The following is a 19,668-nucleotide window of genomic DNA, read 5'->3' as shown; positions in this document are numbered from 1 at the left end:
CGCACTGAATTTACGAGCGCACTCTGGCACTCCAGATTGAATTTAAGAACACACCCGAAGTCGTAAAATGTCTAACTAGTCATTTGTTATGCTAACTAGCTTGCAAGAGGTTGCATAGCAACAGCATCAACTTCCCGTAGACAGGCGAAGAGCTAATACGCTCAACTGAAAGGATACTGTTTGTTTACAGTATACTAAAATGAACTAATAGTATATAGTATGTAGTATATACTCATTAAGTATGTAGTATATAGTATGTTAGTATGGGTATTCGAACACAGCTTAGGTTCATTCTCTGATCCTAATTCTATGATTGGATGGACAACATGTCAGTTTATACTGCAAAATCTTTGATTGGTTGGAGGACGTCCTCCGGAAGTGGTTATAATTACCATGTCTATGGAAGGGGGTGAGGCCTATGAGCCTCCTAGGTTTTGTATTGAAGTCAATGTAGCCAGAGGAGGACGGACGCTAGCTGTCCTCTGGCTACACCATGGTGCTACCCCAGATAGTGCTGTTGAAGTTACTGTAGACCTTCATTGCAAAACAGTGCATTTTAATCAATTATTTGGTGAAATATTAATATATTTAGTATAGTTTTATCTAAAAAGGATAACTTTTTTAATGTTTCACAATTTTTATTTTTATAAAATTTCGCTGAGGATGGTCCTCCCCTTCCTCCTCTGATGAGCCTCCACTGTGTGTTAGCCATGCTGGTTAAGTGTCCCTTGAATTCTAAATAAATCACAGACAGGGTCAACAGCACCCCTACACCATCACACCTCCTCCTCCATGCTTCATGGTGGGAACCACACATGCGGAGATCATCCGTTCACCTACTCTGAGTCTCACAAAGAAACGGAGGTTGGAACCAAAAATCTCAAATTTGGACTCATCAGATCAAAGGACAGATTTCCATCGGTCTAATGTCCATGGCTTGTGTTTTTTGGCCCAAGCAAGTCTCTTCTTCTTATTGGTGTCCTTTAGTAGTGGTTTCTTTGCAATTCGACCACAAAGGCCTGATTTATGCAGTCTCCTCTGAACAGTTGATGTTGAGATGTGTCTGTTACTTGAACCCTGTGAAGCATTTATTTGGGCTGCAATCTGAGGTGCAGTTAACTCTAATGAACTTATCTTCTGCAGTAGAGGTAACTCTGGGTCTTCCTTTCCTGTGACGGTCCTCATGAGAGCCAGTTTCATCATAGCGCTTGATGGTTTTTGCGACTGCACTTGAAGAAACTTTCAAAGTTCTTTAAATTTTCCAGATTGACTGACCTTCATGTCTTAAAGTAATGATGGACTGTCATTTCTCTTTGCTTATTTGAGCTGTTCTTGCCATAATATGGACTTGGTCTTTTACCAAATAGGGCTATCTTCTGTATACCACGCCTACCTTGTCACGACACAACTGATTGGCTCAAACGCGTTAAGAAGAAAAGACATTCCACAAATTAACTTTTAACAAGGCACAGCTGTTAATTGAAATGCGTTCCAGGTGACTACCTCATGAAGCCGGCTGAGAGAATGCCAAGAGTGTGCAAAGCTGTCATCAAGGCAAAGCGTTGCTACATTGAAGAAATATATTTTGACACTTTTTTGGTTACTACATGATTCCATATGTGCTATTTCATAGTTTTTATGTCTTCTCTATTATTCTACATTGTAGAAATAGTAAAAATAAAAAAAACCTTGAAAGAGTAGGTGTGTTCAAACTTTTAACTGGTACTGTTTACCGTCTTTTTTTGGAGAGGTGTGGGTGCCCGGGGAGCTGTTGTTGTGCGGGGGTTAAGTGCCTTGCTCAAGGGCTTGGTCTTGTTGTCTTCCCTTACTAGCAAGTTGGCTAAACACTGCACGTTAGCTAGCCTTTTAGCTTCCCACATCGGCATGTGAAATAATCTGATTAATAGTTAAAAAATATGTCCGGGCAAATACTTATACTTGCCATTGTAACCTACAACATTATCCCAATTTGATAAGCTGCTTCAATTTATTCGGTCCCATATCAGCAAAATATGTCACATGGCTATCTATTTTTATGTTTTCAAATAGTCTAGAATAACATTATCACTTCTAAACAAAATACATTTTGGGGGGATTCTAATAAGGCCACAATATTGTTTGGTTTATTGTTTAAACAGTCACTGAGATTATATTGATTTATCAATGCAAAATATACTCAACAAAAATATAAACGCAACATGTAAAGTGTTGGTCCCATGTTTCATGAGCTGAAATAAAAGAGCAAAGAAATTTTCCGTAAGCACAAAAAGCTTATTTCTCTCAAATGTTGTGTACAAATCTCTGTTAGTGAGCATTTCTCCTTTCCCAAGATAATCCATGTAACTGACAGGTGTGGAATATCAAGGAACTGATTAAACAACATGATCATTACACAGGTGCACCTTGTGTTAGGGACTATAAAATGCCACTCTAAAATGTGCAGTATTGTCACACAACACAATGCCACAGATGTCTCAAGTTTTGAGCGAGCGTGCAACTGGCATGCTGACTGCAGAAATGCCCACCAGAGCTGTTGCCAGAGAATTTAATGTACATTTCTCTACCATAAGCCGCCTCCAACGTTGTTTTAGAGAATTTGGCATTATGTCCAACCGGCCTCACAACTCACAACCACGTGTAACCACGCCAGCCTAGGACCTCCACATTTGTCTTCTTCACCTGCGGGATCGTTTGAGACCAGCTACCCGAGAAGCTGATGAAACTGTGCACAAACTGTCAGAAACTGTCTCAAGGAAGCTCATCTGCGTGCCTGTCGTCCTCACCAGGGTCTTTACCTGACTGCAGTTTGGCGTCGTAACTGACTTCAGTGGGCAAATGCTCACCTTCGATGACCACTGGCACGCTAGAGAAGTGTGCTCTTCACGGATTAATCATGGTTTCAACTGTACCGGGCAGATGGCAGACAGAGTGTATGTTGTCGTGTGGGCGAGCGGTTTGCTGATGTCAACATTGTGAACAGCTTGCCCCATGGTGGAGATGTGTCGCGCTGCATGAGGAAAGTGGTGGTCACACCAGATACTGACTGGTATTCTGATCCATGCCCCTACTTTTTTTAAAGGTATCTGTGACTAACAGATGCATATCTGTATTACCAGTCATGTGTGATCCATAGCATGCCCCTACTTTTTTTAAAGGTATCTGTGACTAACAGATGCATATCTGTATTACCAGTCATGTGTGATCCATAGATTAGGGCCTAATAAATTCATTTAAAATTACTGATTTCCTTATATTAACTGTAACTCAGTAAAACATTTGAAATTGTTGCAGGTTGCGTTAAAATTTTTGTTCAGTGAAGGTTACTTTGATGCATACCCTATAGATCAGATCAAGGAACCAAGCAAGCTTCATTGCCTACACAACACTTCCCCTATGGCTATGCAAGGAATGATATGGCACGTTAGCATTTTCATGTGGCACGGGAATAAGTAGAATGTTAAAGCGTGCTACAAGGAGCCGCCCCTTTTGTGACGAAAAACGATATTGCGACACTGCGCTATGCTCCGTAGGGTCCGTCTCCATATGTTATAAATAGCACTTTAGAAAAACAAAATATTCACAGAGGAACTTCATTTGCATGTGTTTTATAGTTTATATAATGGTTCTCTTTCATTGTAAAGTTGTTGGAGAGGGCTAATGCAAGATTTTATTTTTTAATGTCTCTGAACTCTACATATTGTACTTTCTTCCCTCCTGCCAGATCCCCATTTGTCAGTGTGACAGAGTACTCCTTACTAAAGAACAACATTGTTCAACTGTGCTTGGAGTTAACCACCATAGTACAACAGGTGAGTTGTCCAGGGGTAGGAAAAGGTTAGGGAATTTTATTAACTAGATACTATTGCATCAATATTTCTCTCAAAGAACACCTAGCTACGTACCTCAATGTTATACCTCAATGTTATACTTCTGTTAAAGTTTTGTCAGGAATAGATGGCCTACTGAAAATAACTTCCCTTTAAACACTCTCAATAGACAGTCTGCCAACTAAATACATTACACTAAACTTGCGATCAGTTTTTTTTCTCTAACTGGTTTTTAATTGTCTTGCAGGACTGCACGGTGTATGAGACAGAAAACAAGATTCTTCATGTGGTGAGTTTTGAGTCTTTTTTCATGTGGTTTACTGCTCACAAAGACACACAAGGATCCACAAATCTTCCTATCAACCATTAACTGGCACCTTACACAAAACTTATTGGTCACACACATATCAACAAGCTATCTGTTGATTAGCAACTGCTTGCTAAGGTTATGGTTTGGTTTAGAATACAGGTTAGGGTAAGGGTTTTGCCTAGGCTTAGGGTCAGGGTTAGGTTTAGGGTTAGGATAAGGGTTAAGGTTAGGGGTAAGGATAGGGTTTGTAGATAGTTAGTTGACATGTTATTGATAGTCTGTAGATAGTCTGTAGAGCATCTACAGATGGACTATCCCAAAAAAGTGTTACCATCTTATTTACAGTCATAAGATAAAAAAACATTAGTTATGATAAAGGTTACACATGACACAAATGAACAAATGTTTTCAAAATAACAGTGGCATATAAATCATCAAACAATATGTTGGTCAATGATTTTGAAACACCAATGAATCTTTACACATTGTTTGCACGCACGCACGCACGCACGCACGCACGCACGCACGCACGCACACACACACACACACACACACACACACACACACACACACACACACACACACACACACACACACACACACACACACACACACACTCTACTTTATTTAGGGCACATGCCCACACTTGAACATGTGATAATGCAGTCACATGCTGCCTCCTCATCGCCAGGCAGGCAGCACTATGGAAGAAGAGGGTTTGGGTTATTAATAAGAGTGTGTGAGTCTGCCTGTGTATTTCTCTAAAGCCGCAGTTTTAAGGCCTTTGGTTGGCAGTCTGTGTTGAATAATGCAGAACCTCCCTGCTGCTCCCACGGGCATTCCTGCCTACAGCAATTAGACAGAGAGAGAGAGAGAGAGAGAAGCTAGGACAAACTATGTACAGGCCAGATGTGTGTTTGTCTGTCTGTCAGTCTGTGTGTGTGTGTGTCTGTGTGTGAGAGAGAGAGAGAGCGAGTGAGAGAGAGAGAGCGATTGGAGACTAAGGGAATCGATGGAAAGTCATGGCTGTGTCACTGTAGCTAGCCAGTTCTAGCCGCTGTGCTACTTGTGGCAGTAATAGAAACCAACATACAGTACATTCGACATGACATCTGAAGCACATGACAGTCTCCAGTGCTGCTAATACAGTGCTGCATAGAGCAATAAGGACCCCTTTACTCCTCAGCTTGTTAAACCCAGGATGACGAGCCGTAGCTTGCCTTTGAAGAATGCCATGTGTGTCTCAGATGATGAATAAGCCAAAGAATCGCTCATTAAAAAGCGGGTCAGATTCTCAGATAATTGCATGCAGTGCTCTATTCTTTCTGCTCTAAAACACAGGCAAGAGGAGAAGAGAGTGACTCCATGCGCTCTGTCATTAGGGCTAGGAATTGACAGGGACCTCACAATACGATATTATCATGACACTTACAGTTGAAGTCGGAAGTTTACATACACCTTAGCCAAATACATTTAAACTCCGTTTTCCACAATTCCTGACATTTAATCCTAGTAAAAATTCCCTGTTTTAGGTCAGTTAGGATTACCACTTTATTTTAAGAATATGAAATGTCAGAATAATAGTAGAGGGAATAATTTATTTCAGCTTTTATTTCTTTCATCACATTCCCAGTGGGTCAGAAGTTTACATACACTCAATTAGTATTTGGTAGCATTGCCTTTAAACTGTCTTTTTTATGGCGGTTTTGGAGCAGTGGCTTCTTCCTTGCTGAGCGGCCTTTCGGTTATATCGATATAGGACTCGTTTTACTGTGGAAATAGATACTTTTGTACCTCTTTCCTCCAGCATCTTCACAAGGTCCTTTGCTGTTGTTCTGGGATTGATTTGCACTTTTCGCACCAAAGTACGTTCATCATTTTTCTGAGGTCTTGGCTGATTTCTTTTGATTTTCCCATGATGTCAAGAAAAGAGGCACTGAGTTTGAAGGTAAGTCTTGAAATATATCCACAGGTACACCTCCAATTGACTCGAATGATGTCAATTAGCCTCTCAGAAGCTTCTAAAGCCATGATATCATTTTCTGGAATTTTCCAAGCTGTTTAAAGGCACAGTCAACTTAGTGTATGTAACTTCTGACCCACTGGAATTGTGATACAGTGAATTATAAGTGAAATAATCCTTCTGTAAACAATTGTTGGAAAAATTACTTGTGTCATGCACAAAGTAGATGTCCTAACCGACTTGCCAAAACTATAGTTTGTTAACAAGAAATTTGTGGAGTGGTTGAAAAACGAGTTTTAATGACTCCAACCTAAGTGTATGTAAACTTATGTATTGTTTTTTTCCCCCTCACTACATTCCCAGTTGGTTCTTTGTCCTACACCAGAAAAGTGGTACTCTTGAACTCCAGGAAATGATGCACGATCCCGATGCTCACAATAGACAATGTAGCATAAAGTTTACTAGTAATACCTTACACTGTGTCGTTTATCTCCACCATACAGTCATCTGACGAGTGAGAGACATTCAGGCAGTAATTCATATCAGCCAGTTGACAGTGTGAGCTGCAGCATATTGAATGATCCCGTCCTGTCTTCTTGTGTCTGCAGTGTAAAACACTGTCTGGGATCTGTGACCACATCATCTCGTTGTCCTCTGATTCGCTGGTGTCCCAGTCGGCCCATCTGGAGGTTGTGCACCTGACCAACATCATGCCCAGCGAGGGCTTGGTGAGTACTAAGACTACACTATAGATGCCTTCAATCATACCTCCACAGGAGCTGAACCAGGACTCTGTCAGGATAGTTCTGTGACAGAGCAAACAGGCTAACTTTACTTGTTTGTAATGTCATACCAAGATATGAAGTGTACATCTCATCATTATAACTACATTATTCTCCTTTTTAGTTGAATACAGTCTACCCTCTCTCCTCTCATTTAGGGAATGTACATCAAATCTACATATGACGGCCTTCATGTCATCACTGGGACCACTGAGAACGTAAGTCTACTTCCTGGACCATGTGTCCCTGTAGTAAAACAATTGTTTTACATTAACCATACCAACTCTTGCACCCATACCTTTGTTATTCTGTTTTACCATTGGCCTGCTCGTTTGCCACGTGAGCCTCTTGTAGTCCTGTAATGACCAGCCTCTCTGGTTGGGGCTCTGGGGTAACTGTTCAATTAGTGCAGCAAATAGTGAACCCCTAATTATCATCTGGGTGTTTAATTGGGGTTGGCAACAGAGGAGGGATGACACAGGCTTACAGATGGCAGCATGGCACAGAGAACCACAGCTCTTCTATTCAGCAACACTTTCAAAGCATGACTGGGATGTTGTGGATTCTCTGGAGGAGATGGAGAGGGAATGGGTGCTGTGACTGACAGTTCATTAATCATTTCCGAGCCCCATAAGAAGGAAAATAGTTACTATTAGTGATATTGTACAAAGTGTGAAGTTGTACTACATGGTATGAAGGGAGGTATAGAGGCTGGTGATGTTTGATTCTCTGCCAAGTGATGAGACTCCTTTCAATTGCTGCTAAATGGTGGCTGAGATCATCACTCTTTAGACTTACTGGACATTTTGGGGGAAAACATAATTTATCTATCTTATAAAGCTGTGCCAAGGAAGCCTGTCCTTGCAGATCTGGGCCCATATCCACAAAGCATCTCAGAGTAGAAAATTGGTCATAAGTGCTTAGAATAGAGACATTTCACTCCTAAAAATAAAAGATATGCATGAAGCCTCTTTAGTCATAAGAGTCCCACCTAGTTGACAGATATTTAGGAGACCTCATGAGCGCTCCTAATCAGTTAAGAGTTACCAGCAGGTGTCCTGATAATAGAAAAATACAGCGAGTCAGTGGTTCCTGCACCATGTACAATCTCTTTGGAGTTGTTAAAAGAATGATTTGATGTTTGGATTTTGATCAACCCATAAATAATCTCTACATGCAACACTATCTCTTGTGCTTTTAACAATGATTTCACATGGGGCCTATTTCACGATATACCTGTAATGTAGGATCTTAATTTGATCACTCTTTTGTTTCTGAGAATTTTCCTGCATTTCAAACTGTAGGGTATTCAAGGTTTAAAAATGATTATAAAGTGTGTTATTTCCACTTTAAAATGACAGACTTGATTTGCCCTAACAAAAAATGTATCAACCCGTACCAAAATAATCCATTAATTTTAATCTACCAAATTATTTTCCTTCTGTAGTAAACTGTCTCAAATTAAGATCCTACTTCTGTAAATACGTATAACCACTAGGCTAATAAAAAAACATGTTTTGCTTTCGATGATTTTATTACCTACAGCATGTTATTTCAAGTTATCTCTTTGGAGCGCAACATCATGTTGTTAAAAACGATGCTAAATTGGGCTTGCCTATAAATTCGGCAGTTGAAAGCATCTAGCTGGCTTATGTTACCTTTGATTATGTTGATGAAAATGATAGACCTTTCAAATGTTGTATGCAATGTTGTTTGCAACATTATTGGCAAATGACTTGATGCCTGCTGTGCCAAAGTGATTTAGAGTTGTTAAACGGGAGTGACGAGTGTGTTGATATAACGGTAATGTTGTCAAAATTCAGCTATTATTAAAAAAAAGGTTATGGTTGCCAACATATTAGGCAATCATTAAGAGTAGGCAAAGTGATTGTGTCAGGCAAAAATGATATACATTTCTTTACCATTGCAACATTTGATGTACAGTCACAGTCACCGTGGTTGTCTGAAGCATGCTATAGAGTTCACAGCTGGTGAAGCCTCATCATGATTGGTTATTCCCCATTATTTGCAACAATATCAATGCGCGTCATCACTATCTTTCCTTTGCGGTACCTCAAACTGTCGTGATTACCATCTGAGATAAACTTTTATGAGTTGCTTTTACTCCTGGCTCAGAGTTTGTCTGGGCAGTGAATTAACATCAAACCTAAACCCTATTTTGACCTGGGAGTTTTTTGTGTGTTTTAAAACAGGTTTTTAACAGGATTCCTAGGACCTTTTCTGAGATGCTTTGTGGATGCAGGCCCTGTTTGTACTTTAGCCAACTCCTTTGTTCTGTTCATTATCATGCCATAGATGTTGTCCTAGACATGACAATGAAGTCAGAGGAGTTGGGCAAAGCACTATATAGCCTATACGGTCAAACCATAATGAAAGGTCTCTAATAACCATTACATTTTAATTGAATTGCTATGATGGCTATGTGTCCAAACCTCTACTTATCCTACTTGAATGCTGATAATTGACAACCCCCTCTGCATGTCTCTGTCTGTCACTGTCTCTGCAGTCCCCAGCTGACCAGTGCAAGAAGATCCATGCTGGAGACGAGGTTATTCAGGTCAACCACCAGACAGTGGTGAGTCCAGACTGAATGTTCCATTGTAAAGCACTGAGTACAGCTCTGAGTACTGCACTGTCATTTAGTCCTACAGGATCTCTCTCAGGGTCTGGGGGAAAGACACTCTGTTCAGTCTGGGTCAGGAAAGGTCAGCCATCATGAATGAGAAACGGGTGCTTTCCTAGACTCTGTACTCCTCCAGCCCAGCCTGTCTGGGCACAAAACGCTTTGTCTTTGGAAGCCAAGAACAAGGTGCTTATTTAGTGCTGCCTAGTACCTAATTAGTCCTCAATTAATCATTTAGTATCTGGTAGTTTAAGGGCGTTGTACTCGTAAAAATACAGGGGACTGGTTAGTCATTCATTGATAATGAGCTTTTAGTTCCCAAAGTAACCAAGTTCGTTCAATTAACCCACAGGGGGTTGACAGCAGTGGGCAATCCATTTAATCTGATTTGGGCCGGTATCCACAAAGCCTCTCAGAGTAGGAGTGCTGATCTAGGATCTAGTTTTGCCTTTGAGATCATAATGAATACTATTATATGGACAGATGGGGAACTGATCCTACATCAGCACTTCTACTCTGAGACGCTTAGTGGATACGGGTCCTGATCTCACTTTAAACATCAAAGTTCAGTGGAGGACACAGTCAAATCACTCCTCCATATTCACCAATAGATACCCTATTTATGGTTATTCTACATCAGGGGTTCCCAAACATTTTCACTCAGCCCCCCTTTCTAGCATTGGAGAACATCCCACGCCCCACGTCTATTTCTATGGGCACAAGCACTGTTCATGACACAAACTGTTCACACCCCACTTGTTGGCGAAGAGAAAACCATTGTTCTACATAAATGTTTTCTCCTCTTTAGTAGAAAGAGCATTCATTCCAATACTATTTTTGCCAGAAGTACACATTTGTTTATCCTCATTGTAATATTTGTTTGGGACTGTGGCCTATTTGCTTTCCCAACAGTGTGTGCACCTGTACCATGCTAACTCTGAGCACACATGTACAGTACCTACCCCCAAGCCATAAGACTGCTGAACAGTTAATCAAATGGCTACCCAGACTATTTGCATTGACCCCCTTCTTTATGCACTTGCTCTATGCACACTCACTGGACCCTACCCACACACTCACACATACTACACTGACACTCCAACACACACACACACAAACACTACATTACACATGGACACACTTTCACACTCTTCACATACGCTGCTGCTACTCTGTTTATTATCTATCATGATTGCCTAGTAATTTTTACCCCTACCTACATGTACATATTACCTCAATCATCTCAACTACCTCATACCCCTGCACATTGACTCGGTACCGGGGCTCCTTGTATATAGCCTCGTTATTGTTACTTTCTTGTGGTAATATTAAAAAATATATATTTTGCTCGTAAGTAAGCATTTAACAGTAAAGTCTGCACCTGTTGTATTCGGCACATGTGACAAATAACATTTGATTTGATCCACTGGCAGCTTTAGATGGCCAACAGTGGCCGCTTTAGAGGTGTTTGTGTCACCTTGCATTGCGTGAGTTCTGTGTATGTTTCTACTTGTTGTTGCTATAGAGGCTCCCTTGGCCCATTTACAGTGCATTCGGAAAGTATTCAGACCCCTTCACTTTTTCTACATTTTGTTACGTTACAGCCTTATTGTAAAATGTATTAAATAAAATTGTTCCTCCACACAATACCCCATAATGACAAAGCAAAAACAGGTTCAGAATTTTTTGCTAATTAGTTTTTTTCAATTGTTTAAGTACAATTTTGAAAACAGGGCCCGGTTTGTCAAAACACTACACACAATTAGCACAACCCTACACCAAAGTAGCACAACACTTCAGATCATTTGCAAAATGGAACGCTTGTCAAAACTATACACGACTTCATAAAAATAATATTTTGTTACCATACGAAACACATTTCATATGACTTCAATCTTTTTGAACCAGTTACACACTGCTGTTGCTAACCTAAAACACTTTTAGCAAGTCTAATTGTCAGTGATTAGAGTACTGTAAATGAAGTACACAGAGAAAGTGCAACTATACAAACACTACACAAGACCAATGCTGCAGACTGAGGAAAATATCATTTATTTCTCTCCATATACCCAAATCAGTCAACATGGAGAATCACAACAACACATGTCCCAGTTTTCATGCTACTACAGTAGTGTGCATAACACTGTTAGCTCAGCAAACAACAGACAAACGTAAAATACTGTATCCAGTACAGGTTACAATTACAGTAAATAACAACAAACATGAAAAATAATCTGAAAAAAACTGACAATATTGTACAGAAAATACTACAGTAAACATACTATACATTATCTCTTCGCCTAGCTGGATCTGGCCAGAGAATTTCATCAACATCACAAGCAATATCGTCATTAGCAAGACAACGCGGGAAGAACCGTCTTGAATGTCGAATCCATCCTTGCACAGCTGCGGCGTCGACTTGGTCACAGGCGTCCTCCATGGCCTGAATGAGGGGTACCTGAGCCTGGGGATAGAGATCGTAAACCTTCCACCGCCATGCAGAGAAAAACACTTCGATAGGGTTTAGAAACGGAGAGTATGGTGGTGCTGATATGGTGCATACAATAAGCCGCTGATTACTGTAACTGTAGACAGATCTTCTTTTACCTGTTTTCCTGTCGAAAAGTCCTTATGACAGATGCCACTGTATATCTGCTCAGCGTCAATCCGTGGTTCACAACATGGTCCACTAGTGTTGCACGAATGTCATTTGATAAGTTTGGTCCTCTTCTTCTTTGTGCACGTTCTCCTCCTGCTTCAGGTCTTCCTCGACCTCTGGCTTGGCTCGGCTTCTGCCTCTTCCTCTACCTCCTTCTCCTCCTCTGTGTACTCCTCCTCTCACCCTCACTCTTCTTCTGACTCCTTCCATTTTGGTTGAAGGCAGGTGAACCTACCTGCTGCATTTTTATAGTGCTTAAACCTGATTGGTGTGTCTACAATTTAGCAATCATGTGTTTGTGCACCTGATGGCTGTGTTTAACAGATTGGCTCATAGGTGTGGTAATTGGTGTGGTCAGTGCTTTGGAATTGCAAGGAAGTGACATCATGATATACTTCTGTGTCTGATGTATACAAGTGTGTTTAGTGTTTTGCAAATCACTGTGTGTAATGTTTTGCAAATAGTGTGAAGCTGACAATGTGCTTACAGTTGTGCAAATCTAGCCTTGTGTTTTGCTCCTTGAGTGTAAGGTTTTGCTAATTGTGGGAAAAGTTAAATTTTAGTGTGTAAGCAATCGTAAAAAACTGTAATAAAAAAATAAAACATAAAAACCTTATTTACACAAGTATTCAGACCCTTTGTTATGAGACTCGGAATTGAGCTCAGGTGCGTCCTGTTTCCATTGATCATCCTTGAGATGTTTCTACAACTTGATTGGAGTCAACCTGTGGTAAATTCAATTGATTGTACATTATTTGGAAAGGCACACACCTGTTTATATAAGTTCCCACAGTTAACAGAACATGTCAGAGCAAAAACCAAGCCATGAGGTGGAAGGAATTGTCCGTAGAGCTCCGAGACAGGATTGTGTTAAGGCACAGATCTGGGGAACGGTACCAAAAAATGTCTGCAGCAAGAACACAGAGGCCTCCATCATTCTTAAATCAAAGTTTGGAACCACTAAGGTCAGGGAGGTGACCAAGAACCCGATGGTCACTGACAGAGCTCCAGGGTTCCTCTGTGGAGATGGGAGAACCTTCTAGAAGACAATCAATGGCCAGATGGAAGCCACTCTTCAGTAAAAGGCACATGACAGCCCGCTTGGAGTTTGCCAAAAGGCACCTAAAGGACTCTCAGACGATGAGAAACAAGATTCTCTGGTCTGATGAAACCAAAATGTACTCTTTGGCCTGAATGTCAAGCGTCTGGAGGAAACCAGGCAACGCTCCTCACCTGGCCAGTACCATCCCTACGGTGAAGCATGGTGGTGGCAGCATCATGCTGTGGAGATTTCTTTTATCGGCAGGGACAGGGAGACTAGTCAGGATCAAGGGAAAGATGAACGGAGCAAAGTACAGAGAGATCCTTGATGAAAACCTTCTCCAGAGCGCTCAGGACCTCATACTAGGGCTAAGGTTCAGCTTCCAACGGGACAACGACCCTAAGCACACAGCCAAGACAACACAGGAGTGGCTTCGCGACAAGACTCTGAATGTCCTTGAGTGGCCCAGCCAGAGCCCGGACTTGACCCCGATCGAACATCTCTGGAGAGACCTGAAAATAACGTTGAAGTTGGAAGTTTACATACACCTTAGCCAAATACATTTAAACTCAGTTTTTCACAATTCCTGACATTTAATCCTAGTAAAAATTCCCTGTCTTAAGTCAGTTAGGATCACAACTTTATTTTAAGAATGTGAAATGTCATAATAATAGTAGAGTGAATTATTTATTTCAGCTTTTATTTATTTCATCACATTTCCAGTGGGTCAGAAGTTTACATACTCTCAATTAGTATTTGGTAGCATTGCCTTTAAATTGTTAACTTGGGTCAAACGTTTTGGGTAGCCTTCCACAAGTTTCCCACAATAAGTTGGGTGAATTTTGGCCCATTCCTCCTGACAGAGCTGGTGTAACTGAGTCAGGTTTGTAGGCCTCCTTGCTCGCACGTGCTTTTTCAGTTCTGCCCACACATTTTCTACGGGATTGAGGTCAGGGCTTTGTGATGGCCACTCCAATACCTTGACTTTGTTGTCCTTAAGCCATTTTGCCACAACTTTGGAAGTATGCTTGGGGTCATTGTCCATTTGGAAGACCCATTTGCGACCAAGCTTTAACTTCCTGACTGATGTCTTGAGATGTTGCTTCAATGTATCCACATAATTTTCCCTCATGATTGATGCTATCTATTTTGTGAAGTGCACCAGTCCCTCCTGCAGCAAAGCACCCCCACAACATGATGCTGCCACCCCCGTGCTTCACGGTTGGGATGGTGTTCTTCAGCTTGCAAGCCTCCCCCTTTTTCCCTCAAACATAACGATGGTCATTATGGACAAATAGTTATATTTTTGTTTCATCAGACCAGAGGACATTTCTCCAAAAGTACGATATTTGTCCTCATGTGCAGTTGCAAACCGTAGTCTGGCTTTTTTATGGCGGTTTTGGAGCAGTGGCTTCTTCCTTCCTGAGCGGCTTTTCAGGTTATGTCGATATAGGACTCGTTTTACTGTGGATATAGATACTTGTGTACCTGTTTCCTCCAGCATCTTCACAAGGTCCTGTGCTGTTGTTCTGGGATTGATTTGCACTTTTCGCACCAAAGTACGTTCATCTCTAGGAGACAGAACGCGTCTCCATCCTGAGCGGTATGACGGCTGCGTGGTCCCATGGTGTTTATACTTGCGTACCATTGTTTGTACAGATGAATGTGGTACCTTCAGGCGTTTGGAAATTGCTCCCAAGGATGAACCAGACTTGTGGAGGTCTACAATGTTTTGTTTTGTTTTGAGGTCTTGGCTGATTTCTTTTGATTTTCCCATGATGTCAAGCAAAGAAGCACTGAGTTTGAAGGTAGGCCTCGAAATCCATCCACAAGTACCATTCCAATTGACTAAAAGTATGTCAATTAGCCTCTCAGAAGCTTCTAAAGCCATGACATCATTTTCTGGAATTTTCCAAGCTGTTTAAAGGCACAGTCAACTTAGTGTATGTAAACTTCTGACCCACTGGAATTGTGATACAGTGAATTATAAGTGAAATAATCTGTCTGTATGTCACGATCGTCGTCTGGAGAAGGAGAGGAGGACCAAGGTGCAGCGTCGTAAGTGTTCATTATTTTAATTAAAATATGAAACACTTGACAAAACAACAAAAAACGATAAACGAACAGTCCTGTAAGGTGAACACACAAAACAGAAAACAACCACCCACAAACACAGGTGGGAACAGGCTACCTAAGTATGATTTTCAATCAGAGACAACGATAGACAGCTGCTTCTGATTGAGAACCATACCAGGCCAAACACATAGAAATACAAAACAAGGACAACATAGAACACCAGACATAGAATGCCCACCCAAACTCACGCCCTGACCAACCAAAAAGAGACACCGGATGCACTGGACCGTGGAGGCGCACTGGCGGTCTCGAGCGCAGAGCTAGCACCACCCGTCCTGGCTGGATCCCCCCTGTAGCCCGGCAAGTGCGGGGAGTTGGAACAGGCCGCACTGGGCTGTGCTGGCAAACTGGAGACAACGTGCGTAGGGCTGGTGCAGTATACCCCGGGCCGAGGAGACGCACTGGACTGAAACTTCCGACTTCAACTGTAGCTGTGCAGCGACGCTCCCCATCCAACCTGACAGAGCTTGAGAGGATCTGCAGTGAAGAATGGGAGAAACTCTCCAAATACAGGTGTGCAAAGCTTGTAACTTCATACCCAAGATGACTCGAGGCTGTAATCACTGGCAAAGGTGCTTCAACAAAGTACTGAGTAAAGGGTCTGAATAATTATGTAAATGTGATAACGTTTTTTATTTTTTAATACATTTAAAAAAAACTGTTTTTGCTTTGTCATTATTGGGTATTTTGTGTAGATTGATGAGGGAAAAAACGATTTAATCCATTTTTGAATAAGGCCGTAACATAACAAAATATGGAAAAAGTGAAGGGGTCTGAATACTTTCCGAATGCACTGTATAGTCCAGTCAATATGATTGTGGTGGAAATGGAGATTTAGTAATAAAACAGCAGGCAGGAGGTTATAAACTAACAACTACTATAATCAATGGACTGGGAGGACTGGGGCTATTGCTGTAAATTATTTAGGTTTGTGTCACCATGGTGGATGCATTAATCAGGTCACTTGTGATGTTGTCATACTGAGCAGGGGCAGTGTCCTAGCTCGGTAGGGGAGAATTTGTAGTAGGCCTAATTTCACATTTGTGATGTATATTTAAAGAAAAAGGGCACTATAGCTCCTCCTGCCCAAACAAAGACATACTAATAAGGTGTGGTTGCAGTACCCTGTCTTACTGCAGGATACAAAACAACTAGTTTACCAACCAACCAATCACAGAGATTACACATTTTATGACATGATGCTGTGTTCAGAAACATGAGACAGTGGATGAGACAGTGGATGTGCCAATGAACTGTCATATGCCTGGGCGAACCTCCAATAGAAGGTTGCAACTGACACACGAGGGGGCCAGAGACTAGCTAGCTTATTACATGCTAGTGTGATCTACCACTGCAGTTTCCAGTAAGCACAGAAGCTGGTGTGAACACAGAGACAGTGTCTCGGACAAACAGAAATGTGTGTGTGTGTGTGTGTATAGAGGGATCTGTTGGTCTTTTTATAGTTTGACTATGTCGCCATGCCAGTCCCTGAGTTGAATAATGTAACCTGTTTACAGATAAGTTACATTATTAACATTGGCACTCTACAGTGCACGGGGGAGTTGAGGGGAACTGAACAAAGCAAAGAGGAAGAGAGAGAGGTGCTCTGCTCAGCGTAGCATAGAGAGGGAGGGAGGAAGGGAGAGAGGGAGGGAGGGGGACGTGACCTGCTTTCTCTGCTCCCCTGCCTCTACTGGAGCCTGCCTGGGAGCACACTGCCATCAGCAGAACCAAGCTCACTGTAGCACAGCTGCACACTGTCTGTCTGCTGCGGGACAGAGCCCAGTTGAGCATGGTGCTGATGCTTTGTGACGCATTATAGGTCGGCACGAGGTGCAACACTATCTGTTAAACGTTGTATAACGTTGTATAACGTTGTAACAACAGATAGGACAGAATTCTGAAAATTGTTATGTTCAGTCAAGAAAGGAAATAATTGGAACAATATTTTGTCTGCATTGTATGAAACACTTCCCAGCACATACTGTTTAGCTAACAGTTTTTGTGCCAGACGCCATTATTTTCCAAGCACTGTAATTTATGGGAATGTACTGTAGGGTATTGGAATGATAGTGCAGTTGTTTTCACCGTCATTATCTCCGGTGTCATTATCTCAGACATGGTTGGTAGAGGAGATGTTCAGAACTACAGTAACTAGCTACGGCAATTTACTAGTTCATGATTGGTTGAGTATTTCATCAGCCTTACTGAGTGTGTTGTATTGTCTCTCTCCACTGTGGCATATTTGTGCAGGTGGGCTGGCAGCTGAAGAACCTGGTGAACGCCCTCAGAGAAGACCCCAACGGAGTCATCCTCACGCTGAAGAAGAGACCTCAGAACACTCTCACGTCTGCCCCTGCCCTGCTCAAGAATGTACGGTGGAAACCCCTTGCACTCCAGGTAATTATGTTATGATGTGATATTGAGAATGGGGTTCCTATATGTGTTTGGATATCTGGTTAGGATTCCTTCTGGTAGATAAGAATATAGTTTTTTCACCAATTCACCTAGGAGCTGTGTAATTTGAGCGATAAGAAACATAGCGCTCATTATTGATAATGACCAACTGGCTTAGTAGTTCCTTATGGGGGCCGCATTGTGAATAGATGAGATTATGATACATGATGAATTTAAGGGTAATTATCTGCAAGTTAGCACTTAACTTGTACCCCATACCTGGCCACCCTAAATTTAATTCTAATGGATTATGTGTAGCATCAGTGAATGGAGTTAGTGAATCTATTGTGCTGCTCAGTATGGATGGAGTACAGACAGTACAGTATGTGGGACTGGCTGGGGGAAACAGGGACTGCCTGAGGAGGAGGAACAAAGACAGAACACTAGCTGGGGAGGATGATGGTAGAGGGGGGTTTACATCATAACTGCCTGGATGGTTTTTTCTTTGGGAGCCCTGGACTGTGTGAGAGCTATTTTTAGCTCTGCACTAAGCTCACTCATTTTCATGCTGCATGGGTTGCCTTGATGACTCCCAGGAACGTTTCTGTGGTTACGTGTCTTTGGCATCTGCAGTGAAATCAGTTAATGTGTTCAGATAATCAGCACCTTATCCTCATATCTCAACATGTGAAGCCAGAATGGTTGCTTCTGTATGGGGTGTGTAGATAAGCACTGAAGTATCAAGGCGAGACCCAAATGCAGACACAGGAGGCAGATGGTTGGGGTCTTACAATGTGTATTAATCCAAAGGGGTAGGCAAGAGAATGGTCGTGGACAGGCAAAAAGGTCAAAACCTGATCAGAGTCGAGGAGGTACAAAGTGGCAGACAGGCTCGTGGTCAAGGCAGGCAGAATGGTCAGGAGGGCAGGTACAAAGTCCAGAAACAGGCAAGGGTCAAAACCGGGAAGACTAGAAAAAGGAGAATGCAAAAAGCAGGAGAACGGGAAAAACACTGGTTGACTTGGAAACGTACAAGACGAACTGGCACAGAGAGACAGGAAACACAGGGATAAATACACTGGGGAAAATAAGCAACACCTGGAGGGGGTGGAGACAATCACAAGGACAGGTGAAACAGATCAGGGCGTGACAGAAGTCATGTCAGGGAAATAATTATCTATTGATTATTTGGCACGGTGGCATGTTTTTCAGTTTGAAATAAACAGGGTTCTGCTTGAGTTATGCTTCATTATTGTGGCTGAATAGAATTGGAGAAAGAAATGAGTGGAGGATATTGTGGTGATTCCTCTTTTTTATTTATTTTTGCCATAATTTTGGGGATTCTCACGAACTTTTATCAATAGAAAGGTCCTTTGAAGGAACTATTGTTGACATATATTTGACCTTTGTATATTAAAGCATAATTGAGAAATAAATAATTGAATTTTGAATATTTTAGACATTTTTTCTTTTAGTACTCCATAATGTTTCATCGGTAGGTGCTACAAGCAAAAGTTGGTGTCATATGAAGCTTTACTGCTTGCTCTGTAATATGAGCAGTATTTAGATTTTTATAACACATTTACATTTATTAATATTGAAAAATATAAAAATGGATATTGAAAAATATAAACATGTGCAATGCCTTCAGAAAGTATTTACACCCCTTGACTTTTTCCACATTTAGTTGTGTTACAGCCTGAATCAAAAATGTTTTTAAATTGAGATTTTGGGTCACTGGCCTACACACAATACCCCATAATGTCAAAGTGAAATGATGTTTTTAGACATTTTTACAAATTAATAAAAAATTTAACGCTGAAATGTCTAGAGTCAATAAGTATTTAGCCCCTTCAGGGCAAGCCTAAATAAGTTCAGGAGTAAAAATGCGCTTAACAAGTCACATAA

At 41.4% G+C, this 19,668-nt stretch overlaps 1 protein-coding gene across 1 annotated transcript in view; it reads left to right on the top strand.

Annotated features, from left to right (window-relative positions):
• The window catches only part of LOC120043693 (connector enhancer of kinase suppressor of ras 2-like), a 74,914-nt gene that overhangs the window by 15,797 nt on the left and 39,449 nt on the right, over window positions 1-19,668 (top strand). Inside the window, exons 4-9 of the mRNA XM_038988243.1 lie at window positions 3,722-3,809; window positions 4,075-4,116; window positions 6,709-6,828; window positions 7,041-7,100; window positions 9,410-9,478; window positions 17,617-17,763. Of these exons, the coding sequence (XP_038844171.1) occupies window positions 3,722-3,809; window positions 4,075-4,116; window positions 6,709-6,828; window positions 7,041-7,100; window positions 9,410-9,478; window positions 17,617-17,763 (526 nt within the window). The remainder of the gene's footprint in view (window positions 1-3,721; window positions 3,810-4,074; window positions 4,117-6,708; window positions 6,829-7,040; window positions 7,101-9,409; window positions 9,479-17,616; window positions 17,764-19,668) is intronic.

The sequence above is a fragment of the Salvelinus namaycush genome, chromosome 3 (assembly GCF_016432855.1).
Source record: "Salvelinus namaycush isolate Seneca chromosome 3, SaNama_1.0, whole genome shotgun sequence".
Classification (NCBI taxonomy): Eukaryota; Metazoa; Chordata; class Actinopteri; order Salmoniformes; family Salmonidae; genus Salvelinus; species Salvelinus namaycush.
Note: the sequence above shows the minus strand (reverse complement) of the source record. Positions and strands in the feature narration are given on the sequence as shown.